The 17,163-nt window shown below is 43.2% G+C and overlaps 2 protein-coding genes across 2 annotated transcripts in view; both read right to left on the bottom strand.

Annotated features, from left to right (window-relative positions):
* FAM111B (family with sequence similarity 111 member B) overlaps window positions 1–3,754 on the bottom strand; it is a 29,830-nt gene extending 26,076 nt beyond the window's left edge. Inside the window, exon 1 of the mRNA XM_028515061.2 lies at window positions 3,528–3,754. Coding sequence (XP_028370862.2) covers window positions 3,528–3,640 — 113 coding nt within the window. The 5' untranslated portion in view covers window positions 3,641–3,754. The remainder of the gene's footprint in view (window positions 1–3,527) is intronic.
* Window positions 1–17,163, bottom strand: part of LOC114500051 (protein FAM111A-like) — a 68,094-nt gene that overhangs the window by 38,736 nt on the left and 12,195 nt on the right. The window lies entirely within an intron of this gene.

The following is a 17,163-nucleotide window of genomic DNA, read 5'->3' as shown; positions in this document are numbered from 1 at the left end:
TTTTGGACATTTGCTGAACAGGGGAGCTGAATGTTGTTTTCAGAAAGTCCTATCAGCCTGAAACATCCTTCAGGACTTCTTAGTCCCCAAGACCAGTCTGAGAAACAGACTGGGGGAGACTGTGCTTGTTCTCTTGACCTTGTCTTTTACACAAGTACAAGTGACGAGAATAGAGACAGTATATGCAGTATTGCCAAGAAGGCAGATTTTCACCAAGTGTAAGAGCTTTTAAAATTTTGATGAGATAATCAAAAAGACCCCTAAAAAGTGTTCTTTACTCCCAGGGGAAAATAAACCCAGCACTTGCAGAGCTCAACAAAAAGAAACTGGAGTTTGACCTAATGCAAGAGTGCTTTCCCCACCTTGAGTTCAGAGCGTGGGGAGAGAAGGATGAAGGGGCCTCAGAATACACTGATTCTGAATTGAGGATGTTGGGCTGCCTGGGTTTTGCTGGGGTCTCCAAGAATGTCAGATGCTGGCTCCCAGAAATATCACCAAAACAACCTGTTGACAACAAGCCCAAGTTTCTTTCTTACTGAAGTCATGAAGCACAATAACTTGACAGAATTTTGGTAGTGTCTCGGGGGGTGGGGAGAGCAACGTGGGGTTATTTGTTGAGATTTTGCAGTATGGTTTAAGTTGGGACTTGAATGTGGAGGATTGGTTTGGAAGCTGTCAACCCTAAGTAACAGCATAGGACTGGTGGATATAAGAAGGTAAGGGTTCAAGTCTTGGGAAATAAGTGGTACTTAGATGTTTTCTACTGAACAGTAATTGGCCTTGAGGATGTGTCAGAATAAACAATAAAGATATTTGCAAGTGTCATGTGCCTGGACAAAAGTTCCCTAGAACAGTAAATTTATGTTGAACAAAGAGGAATAGTATGCCATACGAATGTCACTAGCAAGCTATATGAATACAGAAGGCTTCACTTCTTTCAATGGTGAACATGCCTGAGGACTTAATCAATGTTTGTTACTTAGAGTATTAGAATAACATTAGAATGTTACTTAGAATCACCCTCAATACTGATGTTTCATGTTTTATAACTGGAAAACTAATAGATATTCTACATAATAATTGGAAAATACCATGGATGATGAATAATGGAGAAAACTATCAATCATTAGTCCAGCACCACAAATACCCATTCTGCATTATCTTTTTCCTTCAAAGACTGGATATGGAGATAGAAATCTTAAGTTACTTGCATTATACTAGGCTAAGAGTGTATTTGTCACTGAGCAATCCACCATTGCTTTCTCAAGTCATCACACAACCTTTGAAAACAGATTTTGATGGGACATATTATATTTCAGTGTGCAGTAACTTTTAATCTATTCTTCCACTGCTGGATATTCAGACTGTCTCCAATGTTTAACTACTCTAATACGACAAACATTTCTACACTGAAAACATTTCTGTCTGTCCATCTGATTATGTCCCTAGGCCAGATTCCCAGCAGTGGAAATACTGAGATAAAGATTGTAAATGTATTTCACAACAAATCCACGGCCAAGCTGCTCTTCAGATAAGTCACATCAATCCGCCCCACTGGTGAATAAGATGGACTGTGGAGCTGACTCTCTAAAGCATCACAGTGGTAGTGGTATTACAAATGTTTGCTGATGGATGGATGAACTGTCATCTAATTGGACTGTTTTTAAGTCTGTCTACATTGTTCCCTTACTAGTACAGCTGGACATACTTAATGTATCTTTTGGACACTTGAAACATCCCCTTTCCAAAATTTCCATTAAGTATCTGTTTAGTTTCTATATGTACACAGTTTTATGAAAACTGAGGAAATATAATAAAACACTTGATAAATCACAAGATTGGCTAGATGTACAAACAGGTAAACATATTCAAGTGCAAACAAGTGTACATATTCATATAGAAACAAATAAGCATTCTTCTCTCTAAAACCACTTGTGTCTACCTCAACTTAATATTACCGTTTTGCCTATTTTCAGTAGCAGAGAGAGCTCATCAAAAACTGGGTCCTGACTGACTGGGTGCAAAAATCCTTGCTCTGTAGTCCATGACTTTTGTTACTTTCATAAAGTTCAGTATGTTACTCTCTTCATTTGTGAAAGAGGGGCGGTAATAATATTTACTACAGAGAATTGCATTAAATGTTAAACAAGATAACCCACAGGAAGTGAAAAGCATAATCCCAGGTACACAGTCACTTCTCAGTAAATATTAGCACCGTTACTATTTACCTCTGTCTATGACCCCAATGACATTAAATGTATATTCTCTTGAGTAGTCACCTGGTACAAGGCCCTTTTGTGTGGTAAATTCATACAGTATCATTTCCTTTTTCAGAAGCACTTAAGTGGATAATGTCCCCAGATGTATTTGGAAGACCACAAGAAGGCATTACCACTGCCATTGTTTATGAACTAACCCCTCCGAGGGCCCCAGTGCAGCACTGTGGTGAGAGTGCTGTTCCAGGCAGAAGGTGGAAAGTGCAGGCATACCTTTGTGACTTCAGGTCTGGGGGACTGGTCATTTTCAGTGGCACCGAGTAACTCATTCTCTTCACATTTCATGGGATTCATGATGAGTCCTGAGAGAATCTCACTCACGTCCACTACTGGCTCAGGTGAAGAAACAGGGACTGGGTTGGTCCTCCCACTCCAAAAGACTAAAACACGACAAGACAAGATATACGAAGTGACACACAGCTTTCAAACACTGGACATCAGGCAGCTCAGAACCATGATCTCTGACCCCTGAGAGAGGGAAGTCAACTGACCTAAGCCCTGTGGACGACTACATGTCTTTGGCGGAGTTTCCAGTCCATGTGTTGGGAGGGGCAGCACAACAGCGCCTGACAGTTCCCCTGGGTTGAGAAGACAAGCTGAGAGTTGTGGGAGGGCTGGGAGGCTTGAGTCTGTGGGGCAGAGAACTAGAGAGAGAGGAGAGCAGCAGCTACCCAGACAGAGAGATGAAGACTTGGAGGCCTGTGGTGGGCTCCCCGAGAAATTCCAGCCAAGTCTGTGTCAGTGTGGGACAGTGATGACACTCTTGGAAGCCAGGAGATGGACCCCTCCCCCTCAAAGGGAAACACAGGACAACTCTGTGGCTCACACAGGGCTGAGAATTGTTTCTGTGCCCCAAGGCCACACCAGAGAACTTCATCATTCATAGACTACCAGGCAGAGCGTTCAGAAAGCTGTGGCCCCCACAGCGGGACAAAAGCAGCCTTCCAGCAAAGGCTGCTCTGGTGCCTCCTGACAGATCTGGAAAGTAAGACTTGCAAGGACACAAGTGTTTCCTAGGACAGCAACTGTGCATGAGAGCAAAGTGGAAGCACAGTGAGAGAAATAGGAGCATCTCCAGCAATCACCCCCAAATATGAAATTAGCCAAGCTTGCTATACAATCCAAAATGATCAAGCATAGAAAGAAGCAGGAAAATATTGCTGCTAATGAGGAGAGCAATCAATGAATGAACAGAAACAGGCCCAGAAGTGACACCTGGACAGAACAAGAACATTGAAACAGGTATCATCCTGGATTTCTGGCCAAATGGAGTGAGAGGATCTGGACTTACCCTCCTGACTGGAAACAAAGGAAGACAAAATGGGCAACACAAATGAAACCTTGGTTGGCAAGGGACTGAACATTACGCAGTTAGGGACAGTCCCACGTGAAATTCACTCTGTGGTACTGGAGGTGACTGCCCTGAGAGGTTCCAGGCCAGCATGCAAGGAGGGGCAGCAAGGCAGAGGGGGTGGAATTCCTGTTTGGAGGAAAGAGAGCTGAGATTTCAAGGAAACAGAACTTTGGGTCATAGGCAGAGGGCTCCCCTGAAGTATTCAGCTGAGAAGGGCCAGGGCAGCAATGGTGGAAACTACGTAAGGGCAGAGAACAACCCCCACCCCCAGCCCACAACCACAAAAAACAAGCAGGGGATATCTTTCCCCCAACAACCCTGTCCCTACTCCCCACGGGGGGCATGCCAGTTTTCTCATTTGTAAAGGAAGGAGCTTGGCTCAGATTAAACTTAGACTGTGCCCGTGAATTACCTACCCTCTGTGGACTTGGAAGTTACAGGGTCTCACCCTTCACCATCACCATCCAGTAGGTCTAGAGTGGTGTCCTGGAGGTCCTGGAGGTCGCTCTTGTAACACAGCCCCCCTCCCGCCCCGGAGCTGCTCACAAAACATCCATTGGAACAGCTGCCTAGACTGTCTCCAAGTGACATTCCAGGTGCGGGGTGCTGTCCACAATGGGAAGGGGCTTCTGCTTCCCTCCTCCCCGCCCGACACACCCTAAACCTCCAGGCCAACCACCCCCAAGAGCTCCAGGTCCGAGTGGAATGCAGAAGAGCCACTCTCAGAAGCCGAGAATCTGCCCTCGACCTTGCCAGCAGCCGCCGCCCTGGGAGTGGCAGGAGCTTCAGAGACCGCGCTGAGCGGGCTGTCTCATGAATTTATGTCCTGGCAAGAAGTGGAAAATCCCGCGCTCCAGACAGCGCACCCCTTCTGGCCTTTAGCTGGCGACATTGCGGCCCCAGAGGGGCTCGGTGGGAAAGGACTAGAGGGCTGGCCAAGGGGAAGCAAGGATCCGGGAAGAGCCCCGGCCCAGCTGTTCTGAGATCCTCGGTGCCCGCCATTTGCCACCCACCCACTCATCCCGTGCTCGGTGCTCTGCTGGCTTCCGCTTTCCCCGACACAGGTGGAGAAACCCTGACCTGCCGACCCTTCCCCAACCCTCTGCGTCCGCTGTCGCCGCCCCCTGGAGCTGGGGAAGCACTGGACAGGTGTGGGAGGAGCCGAGTGACCAGTGAGTTTCCCGGGCTGTGAGTGCGCGGGCCGGCGCTGAGTAGGAGCCGCGGGTTCAGCTTCAGGAGCTTCGGGGCGAATAGCGAGTCCCCGCCACCCCTGGGTGGTTCGTGCTCCGCGGTCGCTGCCCTCAGACGCTTCCAGGTGGGTGACAGTGGGACAAGTATCCCGGCTTTGACCTGGCGGCCGCTGCGGAACGCCGCCCAGACTGGACAGAGGCAGCTGTTCGAGTCCCGTGGGCGTCCTTCCGTGCCCCGCGCCCCACCCGCTTCCAGGGGACCAAATGGCCCCACAGCTCCTGCTGTGTGGGGTCTGCTGGGACCTGGGGACCCCCACTTCGCCTCCCCACTTCCCCACAGGCAAGTGAGTCAGCTTGTCCGAGGGGCCGATGCACACAGACTCCGGCAGCCGGAGGAGGAGCCCCGCGCCCCTGCTCCTGGGGTCCGGGGGGCGCGTTGCTAGATGCGGAACTCGAAGGTCCCCAGGGAGGACTCCGGAGTCGGGCGTCTCCCAACGGACGGCCAAAGGCGCGCCCTCCTGGGGCTTCAGACAAACACCTTGTGGTTTAAGAACCCGAACAGGGCAGATCCCTTCAGCACTGGGTGACCTGTTTGAAAAGCTGGTCAAGATGGGGAGAACAGACTTGCTCCGTGAGGACGGTGACAACTCCTTTCCTACCTCAGGGCAAAGTAGATGTGTGCGTGCAAGTTGACGATGTAGGTGGACTGGAGGGGAAACTTTCCTAACTTGACCTAATGTGAGTTACCCACTGAGAAGTACAGTCACTGCTCCACTCCAGGTGGTGGGTGGGGTTTGCACAGAGCAAACCTTAAGAGCATGAATGTAAAAATAGGATGAAAAAAGTTAGAAAAAAGTGAAAACTGAGTTTTTTCAAGTCCCAGTTATTCCTTAAATCTTCCTCAAGGGGCGCAGTTGACTGGTACCAATGCACACACACAGAGGCAGTGCACAAGTTACTGTAAAAGGGGACTTGCCATTGTCCCCTTGTAGAATCTGTAGACGTGAAAAAGGAGAGGCAAGAGGTGGTAGGGAGTGGTGCTGTGGAAGTTGCCTCACATCTCTGGGGACAGAGGGTGCACCCTAGAAATGAAATGTGCTTCACGGGGTGCTTGCCTGTGCCCTTGGCACTAAGCACCTTGCAGGCCACAGGAAGGAGACTGGATTCCCATGGTGCAGCTGGTGGCTACACCTTATGCCAAGTGCCAAATTCTTTGTATGCAAAAAAGGAAGCTAAGTATTATATGTGAGGTTTGAGATTGTTTCACATAAAAAAATAAGCCAATGAGCAAAGGAAATCAGTATTTAGTTCAGCTCTAATATATATTCTGCACACCCACATAATTCTCTGTTTTCTAAATAAGAAAGCATATTCAGTAAACTTTAAAGAAGCCATTCCAGATACTCAAAATTATTGACATATTTTCATTCTAATCCCCATATTATTATATGTTTATTGAATTTGAGGAGTGGGGAGAGAGAGACAGAGCAAAGGGAGAGGGGAGAGAGAAACATTGGTGTGAGAAACATCAATCCGTTGCCTCCCATATGTGACACAGCCAGGAATCCAACATGTGACTCAGGTATGTGCCCTGACTGAGGATCAAACCCACAGACTCTTGGTGTACAGGACGACACTTCCACCAGCTCAGCCACCTGACCAGGACTTATTTTTTCCCTAATGTTTCATGGGTTTTATCTGATCATTTTGAAGTGACCACTCTTGTTTGTTATTTTCCTCTTGATTGAGGTTCTCATATTTCTCTCCAGTTAACACTTTATACAAGGGCTCTGTCATCTGTTTGAGATCACAAAGAAATGAATCCACAGAATAGCCAAATTCAATAAAGGCATGCCCCTTACCCTCACTTACATAAAACTGCCCAAAGGAGTGCACAGCAACCACTTTGCCATCTGCATTAAACACTGGGGAGCCAGAGGACCTACTCGTAAAGCAAGTATCATACCTCAATATGTCAGTTCTATTCACATAAGCCTCTGGTGGGAAACTTCTTGGGGTGAACATGGAGTAAATATCCTGAGTGGCAGCTTGTAGTCCCACCACTCCCACCTTATGTTGATGGAGCTGGGAGTACCTCCCTTCACAGTCTCTTAGAGAAATCACAGCACATCCATCTATTTCCTTCCTCTGGCCTTCTGGGTGACTGATTATATAAATCAAACCTCTAGGTGGCAGGAAGGAAATGTGGCCAACTAGTCCTGGAGGGAATCCATTTCCATTTTCTCTTAGTTTTAAAATGGCATAATCTAGATCTCCAGCAGACACTTCAACACCTGGCTCGAGGGAAAACCATTCCTCAGCAGGGGGACAGAAATCTTTGTAAGTGAAGGTTACTTTTGCACATTTGCTTATTATATCTGGCCAGACTTGGATGTGTGTCTTCTCCAACCATCATGTGTACAACATGTGGACAAGTGAAGATATAACCATCATTGAAGACGAAGCAAGTAGCGTTGCCTGTGATGCCATTATTTTCCCATCTCATGAACCCAACTGACTTACTAAGTCCAGTAAGATGTTCACAGGTTGCAACTGACAGAATTTTTAGTTACTTTGGCAAAGCACTTTTTATATATTTTGAATTTTAGGGATGGCAGCAGGTTGGTTTTCTTCTGTTCCTCCTCAAAATAATTTCTCATCCAGAGCGCATCCTCACTAAAACATGGATTGTGCGGTATAATAACGTTGCTCAACACTGTGCAGTTCTTTAGCCAGTGCTGAGTTGCTTCCCCCTGGATATCCCAGTTAATTGCACATTCCATACTCAGACGGGGCCTTTCCCAAGCACGTGAACTTTGTTCCCCACATTTTCTGTTGCTCCCACTGTGATACCTTTTGATTCTGGAAATGGACTGGTGTTTTTTTACCTTCCAAATCATTCTCTAGACTTCAAGGTGGCAGAACATGTTCTTGGTCGTGTTCTACACCTTCAGACTCTCCATCGTTCTCTGGCTGGTGGACCTGATTCTGCCTTGGCATCACATCGTAGGGACTGATTTCACCCGTGCCATTATCATTCTTCTGTTCAGTTTTTAGGGGGATACGATTCCTGACTGATGACTTTTTAGAAATGTCCAGTTCTAAGGTTTTTCCAGCCATACCCTCCACTGTGGACTGTCACGTTTTCCATGAATGTTTGTCTGATTTTCTATGAGTTTCCTCTCAAATTCATCCAGGTCAGACAAAAATCAGCCATCTTTGCACAGGGCTTCTCCTAGAGTCTTACCTATTCAAGGCATAGATACAAAGTGTACTTGCCTTTTCATGAAGAGCCATGTCATTAACAATCGTCTTTCTCCTCTTCCCAGTAACCACGTGAAAAAGAACACACTCGATGCTGGGATTTTCATTGTGGCGTAATATCTGATCACCTTCCTTCTGGTTCCCCTTTCTCTGACCAACTGATATTTCAAGCTTAGAACCTTCTGGTAGGCACTTGAGAGGCATTCCTAAATTGATATATCCTTCTATTGCTTCCTGTCCATAGGCAAAAATGTTCTCATTGGAACAATTCTCTATCTTTTTGAGGACATTTTCATTAGTTTTCAGAGCTGAGTAGATACTCTCACGGAGTTCACCATATGCTCTTAACACTCTATGGTCTCTCTTCCCGGAGCCTTCTTTGAAGGTAAAGCGGCAATAACACTTGTCACTCCTGCTCAAATCTGGGTTCTGAATTTTAAGGGATGCTTCATGCCCACCAACTTCAGGTTGAACGGTGCTGCTACAGTTCCCCGAGTCAGATGGAGAAAGATCAACACTTGTGCCAAAACATGTCTGCTTTGTGACAATATCCTTAACAAAGGAAAGATGAAACTTTCCATAAGAATCACCCTCAATAATGATGTTTTATGTTTTATAATTGGAAAACTAATAAATATTCTGCATAATAGAGAATATGATGGTTAGTGAATAATGGAGAAAACTATCAATCATTAGTACAGCATCATAAATAACCATTCTGCACTATCTTCTTACTTCAAAGACTTGATATGCAGATAGAAATCTTAAGTTACTTGTGTTATACTAGGCTAAGAGTGTGTTTGTCACTGAGTAATTCACCATTGCTTTCTCAAGTCATTAGACAGCCTTTGAAAACAGATATTGATTCTCTTGGGAAGATGGCGGCTTTGCTCTAGGCAGCGTGTTTCTCGGCTTCTGTGAAGAGGAGGGAAACTGGTGGTTCCATGGAGAAGCAGAGCAAGTGGAGTAGGTTACCAAATCACTTTTGAAAGCAGGACATCAAAAATTATTGCAATCATTGAAAAACCAGACAATAAGGAGACTGCTTCAGGACAAAAGGGACCTAGGGATCAGCGTGGGGACTAGGGGTGTGCAGTCCCCAGGCCTGGTGCTCCCAGGTCTGCCTCAGGGCTCCCGGGAGAGGGGAGTCGCTGCTCCCTCCCCTGGATACAGGGGTTGAGCAACTCCAGGGGAGAGCTTGTTGCTTGAAGGCACAGATTGGCCAGCTGGACTGGGAGGGAATCACCCAGGGACTATGAACACCCACCCAGAGACCTGGGAGAAGTGAGGGCCTCCAGCCAGCATGACCAGGGGCAGCCTGGAAGAGCGCCCGCACCCCTAGCCCAGTGGAAGTGAGGATCTGTGGAAAACCCAGAGCCGGGAAGGGCTCGGGCGCTTTCAGGTCTTGGGAGTCAGCAGTTCTGATCTGGGGAAGTGCGCGCCGCATCAGGAATTCTTGACTCTTGCGCTGTGATCCCGAAGGGACGCAGCGCTTAGTGCCTTCCTATAGCCTGAAACTCAAAAATTTCCAGCTAGCCCGACCAGGGGCAGCCGGGAAATGTGCCCACACCCATAGCCTGGTGGAAGTGTGGATCAGTGGAGGACACAGAGCCGGGAAGGGCTCAGGCGCTTTCAGGTCTTGGGAGCCAGCAGTTCTGATCTGGGGAAGTGCGCACCCCATCGGGAATCTTGACTCGCAAGCTGTGATCCCGGAAGGGAAGCAGCGCTTAGTGCCTTCCTATAGCCCAAATCTCAAAAGTTCAGTGGAGGGGCACACCCTTTTACAACTCCCAAAGAAGGCTCAGTGAATCCCAAAACGTGGTGGGTGCCTCCTGAGATCATAGAGCTGGAACCCTGCAGGGACCCGGAGTCTGGAAGAACGTGGCAGTGAGCTCCGGAGAGCGAGTGTGCTCGGGAGTGCCCAGGGTTCCTGAGAGACTTGCTGAGATCTGGCTGGGAAGAGAGAGAAGCATTTCAAAGGTCCCTCAGCCAGCTGAAGCCAGCAAGATCAGAAAAGCTGGTCTGGCCAGTTAGAAACCAACAAGAGGGGCTTTTTTTTTTTAAAATTTTGTTTGGTTTGGTTTGTTTTTTGTGGCTGTTGTTGGATGATTGATTTTATCTTGTGTTTTAAGTGACATTTTATTTTTCAATTCTTACTATTTTTATATCTCGCAATCCCTTATGTTTCTCTTCCATTCATCCTAATAACATTCTTTCCAATCCAAATTTATCTCTCCTGCACTCCATCTTCTGCTTTTCTTTCCTTTTTTTATCTTGCAAGTTACTGTAAATTTGTATTATCTTTTTCTCACTTTTCCGACATTTTTTATTTTAATAATATTTTGGTATTCTTTTTCTTTTTCTATAATCTTCTTTGCTTGGCTGGTTATACTGTCATTTGATAGGTTCCCCCTGGTATCTCAGTCACAGTCTGTTGATAATTTACTATCCTTCATCTGTGTTCCATTAATACACCTCTCAAGGTTCTATACTCTTTATTCTCCTTATCTAGATCTCATCGATTCTGCCACAAGACTGTCACTTTACTATTACTATTACTAAGACCTAGTCCATACAATTGTAAATACTACTCAATACCCCTACCTGATCTCAGCCCACTTTGCAACTTCTTAAACTATACTATTGTGGGGGGTTGTCTCTATTCTTTTACACACTACTCCTCTATACTAATCTTTAATCCAACCCTACCTTAGAATCTGACCTCCCACAGCCTCACAACTTTCTAGATCCAACTAACAATCCTCTCGTCCCCAATAAGAGTCTTACCCTCTTTCCATCCTTTCTAAAACGTGGATAGTGGGGTGGAGGATCACGGTTAACACTATAAGGAGCCAAAGGATAACCCACCTCTTCTCTACTGGCTGCTAATGTAAATATCATATACACTGTCTTGTTGTATTAAATCATTTCGCCTTACTCCGCCAACTGATCACAAAAAAAAGAGTAGGGGGAAGCTGTGAACACCAGGATACATGAAGGAGATTGCACCACTGAATCTCACAAGTATTCTACCACAGAAGTTCACACCATAATTACAGGGAACCAGAACAGATCAATTTAAGAAACAAGAAGAAACCCACAAACAATGAGAAAACAAAGAAACAACCCCCAATTGAAGGGAATTGAGGAAGCCTCAGGAAAAATGCTAAATGAAATAGAGGCAACTCAACTATCAGATAGTGAGTTCAAAACAATGATTATCAGAAAGTTCAATGAACTCACAATGAGCTATCAGAAATTAGAGGGAAACTACATCAATCTCACTACAAACTATATAAACATGAAAAAGGAGATAGAAACTCTCAACAAAGGTCAAGAGGAAATGAAGAATACAATCTCTGAACTGAAGAACACAGTAGAAGGAATGAAAAGCAGGATTGATGAAGCAGAAGATCAGATAAGCGAGCAGGAGGACAAAGTAGAAAACAGCACCCAGAAAGAGCAAGAAAAGGAAAAGAGGCTCAGAAAGAATAAAGAGGGATTAAGAGAAATGCAAGACAATATGAAATGTAATAATATCTGTATAATAGGGATACCAGAAGGAGAAGAAGAAGAACAAGGGATCGAAAACCTAGTCAAAAAAGTAATGAAGGAGAACTTCCCTAATTTGATGAAAGAAAAAGTCACACAAATCCAGGAAACACAGAGAGTCCCAATCAAGAGGAACCCAAAGAGGCCCACCTCAAGACACATCATAATTAAAATGGCAAAATTTCAAGACAAAGAGAGAATCTTAAAGGCAGCAAGGGAGAAAAAGGAAGTAACATACAAGGGAGCCCCAATAAGGCTAACAGCTGACTTCTCAATGGAAACACTTCAAGCCAGAAGAGAATGGCAAGAAATACTCCAGGTAATGAGAACCAGAGGGCTGCAACCAAGGCTACTATATCCAGCAAGGCTCTCCATCAAGATAGAAGGCCAAATAAGAAGCTTCCCAGACAAAAGAAGTCTAAAGGAATACACCTCCACCAAACCAGCTCTGCAAGAGATTCTAAAGGAACTGCTTTAAAGAAGGGAAGGAAAAGAGAGAGAGAGAGAGAACACACGTACATAAAAGACAATGAATAAGTACCTATCAATAATAACCTTAAACGTAAATGGATTAAATGCTCCAATCAAAAGACATAGAATAGCTGAATGGATAAGAAAAAATGACCCACATATCTGCTGTCTACAAGAGATCCACCTCAGGATAAAAGACCTACACAGGCTGAAAGTGAAGGGCTGGAAACAAATCTTCCAAGCAAATGGACAGGAAAAAAAAGCCGGAGTAGCAATACTCATATCAGACAAAATAGACTTCCAAAAAAGGTCCATAAAGAGAGGCCCAGAAGGTCACTTCATAATACTCAAGGGAAGAATCCACCAAGAAGACATAAATATTGTAAATATATTTGCACCCAACATAGGAGCACCCAAATACATAAAGAAAATCTTAGAGGACTTCAAGAAAGATATGGATAGCAACACAATTATAGTGGGAGATTTTAACACCCCACTATAAAAAATGGACAGATCTTCCAAACAAAATATCAACAAAGATATTGTGGCATTGAACAATACCTTTGATGAAATGGACTTTACTGATATATACAGAGCCCTCCATCCAAAAGAACCTAAGTATACATTCTTTTCAAATGTACACGGAACATTTTCAAAGATAGACCACATGATAGGACACAAAACAAGCCTCAAGAATTTCAAGAAAATTGAAATCATACCAAGCATTTTCTTGGACCACAAGGGACTGAAGCTAGAAACCAACCCCAGGGGAAAAAACCCCAAAACACTCAAAATCATGGAGCTTAAATAGCATGCTATTAAACAATGAATGGGTCAAGAATGAAATTAGGGAAGAAATCAAAAGGTTTCTGGAAACAAATGAAAGCAAATTCACAATAACCCAAAACTTATGGGACACAGCCAAGGCAGTCCTGAGAGGGAAGTTCATAGCGATACAGGCCCACCTAAAAAAGTTAGAAACATTCCAAACAAACAACCTAACCCTACATCTACAAGAACTTGAGGAACAATAACAAAGACAGCCCAGAGCAAGCAGAAGGAAGGAAATAACCAAGATCAGAGCAGAATTAAGTGACATAGAGACTAAAAGCACAATTCTAAGGATCAAGGAATCCAAAAGCTGGTTCTTTGAAAAGATAAACAAAATCAACAAGCCTTTAAACAGACTCGTCAAGAAAAAAAGAGAGAAGACCCAAATAAACACAATCAGAAATGAAAGAGGAGAGATTACAACAGATACCACAGAAATACAAAGGATTGTAAGAAATTACTACAAAGAACTGTATGCCAAGAAATTTGAAAACCTAGGTGAAATGGACAAATTTCTAGAAAAATATGATCTTCCAAAACTCAATGAAAAAGAAGCAGAAAGCCTGAACAGACCAATAACAACAAAAGAAATTGAAGCAGTAATCAAAAAACTCCCAACACACAAAAGCCCTGGACCAGATGGTTTCACAGGAGAATTCTACAAAGCATTTAAGGAAGAGCTAACCCCTATCCTTCACAGACTATTCCAAAAAATCCAAAAAGATGGGAGTCTCCCAAACTCTTTTTATGAGGCCAACATCAGCCTAATTCCAAAACCAGATAAAGACACAACAAAGAAAGAAAACTTCAGGCCAATATCACTGATGAACATTGACGCTAAAATCCTCAACAAAATACTGGTAAACCGCATCCAACAATACATTAAAAAGATCATACACCATGACCACGTGGGATTCATTCCAGGGATGCAAGGATGGTTCAATATTCACAAATCAGTAAATGTAATACATCACATAAACAAAAGCAAAGACAAAAACCACATGATCATATCAATAGATGCAGAAAAAGCATTTGATAAGGTACAGCACCCATTCATGATAAAAACACTCAGCAAAGTGGGAATAGAGGGAGCATTCCTCAACATAATAAAGGCCATATATGAGAGACCTTCAGCCAACATCATACTCAATGGCCAAAAATTAAAATCTTTTCCACTAAGATCAGGAACAAGACAAGGCTGTCCACTTTCACCACTTCTATTCAATATAGTACTGGAAGTTTTAGCCACGGCAATCAGACAAGAAAAAGAAATAAAAGGCATCCAAATCGGAAAGGAGGAAACAGAACTGTCACTGTTTGCAGATGACATGATAGTATACATAGAAAATCCTATAGACTCCACCAAAAAACTGCTTGACCTAATCAATGAATTTGGCAAAACAGTGAGATACAAAGTCAATATCCAGAAATCAAAGGCATTTCTGTACACCAACAATGAAACAGCAGAAACAGAGATCAAGGAAAAAATCCCATTTGAAATAGCAAAAAGAAAAATAAAATATCTAGGAATAAACCTAACCAAAGAGGTAAAAGACCTGTATTCAGAAAACTACACAACACTGAAGAAAGAAATCAAGGAAGACACAAACAAATGGAAACATATGCTATGTTCATGGATTGGAAGAATTAATATCATCAAAATGTCCATACTACCCAAAGCAATTTACACATTGAATGCAATTCCTATTAAAGTACCAATGGCATATTTCACAGACATAGAACAAACAGTTCAAAAATTTATATGGAATCATAAACGACCCCAAATAGCTGCTGCAATTTTGAGAAAGAAGAGTAAAGTAGGAGGGATCACAATACCCGACACTAAACTACAAGGCCACTGTAATCAAAACAGCCTGGTATTGGCATAAAAAGAGACACATAGACCAATGGAACAGAACAGAGAGCCCAGAAATAAACCCAAGTCTCTATGGTCAATTAATATTTGACAAAGGAGGAAGCAACATAAAATGAAGTAAAAGTAGCCTCTTCAACAAATGGTGTTGGGAGAACTGGACAGCCACGTGCAAAAAAATGAAACTTGAACACCAACTTACACCATATACAAAAATAAATTCAAGGTGGATAGAAGACTTAAATATAAAATGTGACACCATTAAAGTCCTAGAGGAGAATGTAGGTAGGAAAATCTCAGATATTTCACAAAGAAACTTTTTTACTGACTTGCCCCTTAGAGCAAGGGGCATAAAGGAAAGAATAAACAAATGGGACCTCATCAAAATTAAAAGCTTCTGCACAGCTAAAGAAAACAGTATCAAAATTAAAAGAGAACCAACTGTATGGGAAAACATATTTGCCAATGATATCTCAGGCAAGGGTTTAATCTCCAAAATATATAAAGAACTTACACGACTGCACTCTAAGAAGACAAGGAATCCAATTAAAAAGCAGGCAAAGGACTTGAACAGACACTTCTCCAGGGAGGACATACAGAAAATCCAAAGACACATGAAACGATGTTCAATATCGCTAACTATCAGAGAGATGCAAATTAAAATCACAATGAAATACCACTTCACACCAGTCAGAATGGCCATCATAAACAAAGCAACAAACAACAAGAGGAGAGGATGGCATAAACAACAAAAAGTTGGAGAGGATGTGGAGAAAGGGGGTCCCTAGTGCACTGTTGGTAGGACTGCAGACTGGTACAACCACTATGGAAAGCAGTATGAAACTTCCTCAGAAAACTAAAAATTGATCTGCCTTTTGACCCTGCGATTCCACTGCTGGGACTCTATCCTAAGAACACTAAAACACCAGTACAAAAGAACCTTTGCACCCCAATGTTCATAGCAGCACAATTTACAATAGCTAGATGCTGGAAGCAACCTAGATACCCATCAGTAAATGAATGGATCCAAAAACTATGGTACATTTACACAGTGGAATTCTATGCAGCAGAAAGAAAGAAGGAGCTCCTACCCTTTGCAACAGCTTGGATGGAGCTGGAAAGCATTATGCTAAGCGAAACAAGCCAGGCAGTGAAAGACAAATACCATATGATCTCACCTTTAACAGGAACCTAAACAACAAAACAAAGAAACAAGCAAAATATAACCAAACACACTGGAATAGAGGACAGGCTGACAGTGACCACAGAGGAGAGTAGAGGGAATTTCAGGGGATTTTGGGAAGGATTCATGGAACAAACTTAAAGGACACATGGTCAAAAATTAGGGGGAAGGTGGTAATGGGAGGGAAGTGTGGAGGGGTGGGAGGGGGGGCTGGACTGGGAGTAAAAAGAAGAAAACTGTATTTGAACAATGTTTAAAATAAAATTAAAAAAAAGAAAACAGATATTGATCGGGCATATTATATTTTAGTGTGCAGTAACTTTTAATCTATTCTTCCATTGCTGGATATTTAATCTGTCTCCAATGTTTAACTACTCTAATATGACAAACATTTCTACACTGAAAACATTTCTGTCTGTCCATCCGATTATGTCCCTAGGCCACATTCCCAGCAGTGGAAGTACTGAGATAAATATATTTGTTGTAAATGTATTTCACAACAAATCCACGGCCAAGCTGCTCTTCAGATAAGTCACATCAATCCACCCCACTGTCGAATAAGATGGACTGTGTGGATGACTCTCTAAAGCATCTCAGTAGTAGTATTACAAGTGTTTGCTGATGGATACATGAACTGTCATCTAATTTGACTGTTTTAAAAATCTGTCTATATTTGTTCCCTTACTAGTACAGCTGGACATACTCAATGCATCTTTTGGACATTTGAAACATCCCCTTTCAAAAATTTCCATTAAGTTTCTGTTTAGTTTCCTTTTTTTTTTTTGGCTGTTGTCATTTTTTTATTTGACAATTTAAGGGAAGAGGTCAGTGTCCCTGACTAAACAGTCAGGTATTGCATGTTTTGAAAATTCTTGCAGCACATTGGTTGAAAATTGCTGGTTTAGAACATAAATCTTTTTTTGTTTGTTTTTTTAAAGATTTTATTTATTTATTTTTAGAGAGGAAAGGGAGGGAGAGAGAGAGTAAGAAACATCAATGTGCGGTTGCTGGGGGTCATGGCCTCCAACCCTGGCATGTACCCTGACTGGGAATCGAACCTGTGACACTTTGGTTCACAGCCCACACTCAATCCACTGAGCTATGCCAGCCAGGACTAGTATCTGTTTAGTTTCTATGTGTACACAGTTTTAAGAAAACTAAGGAAGTAC

This window comes from Phyllostomus discolor, chromosome 6 (genome assembly GCF_004126475.2).
Source record: "Phyllostomus discolor isolate MPI-MPIP mPhyDis1 chromosome 6, mPhyDis1.pri.v3, whole genome shotgun sequence".
NCBI classification, from domain to species: domain Eukaryota; kingdom Metazoa; phylum Chordata; class Mammalia; order Chiroptera; family Phyllostomidae; genus Phyllostomus; species Phyllostomus discolor.
The sequence above is the reverse complement of the archived record's forward strand: the minus strand, read 5'-3'. Positions and strand labels throughout refer to the sequence as shown.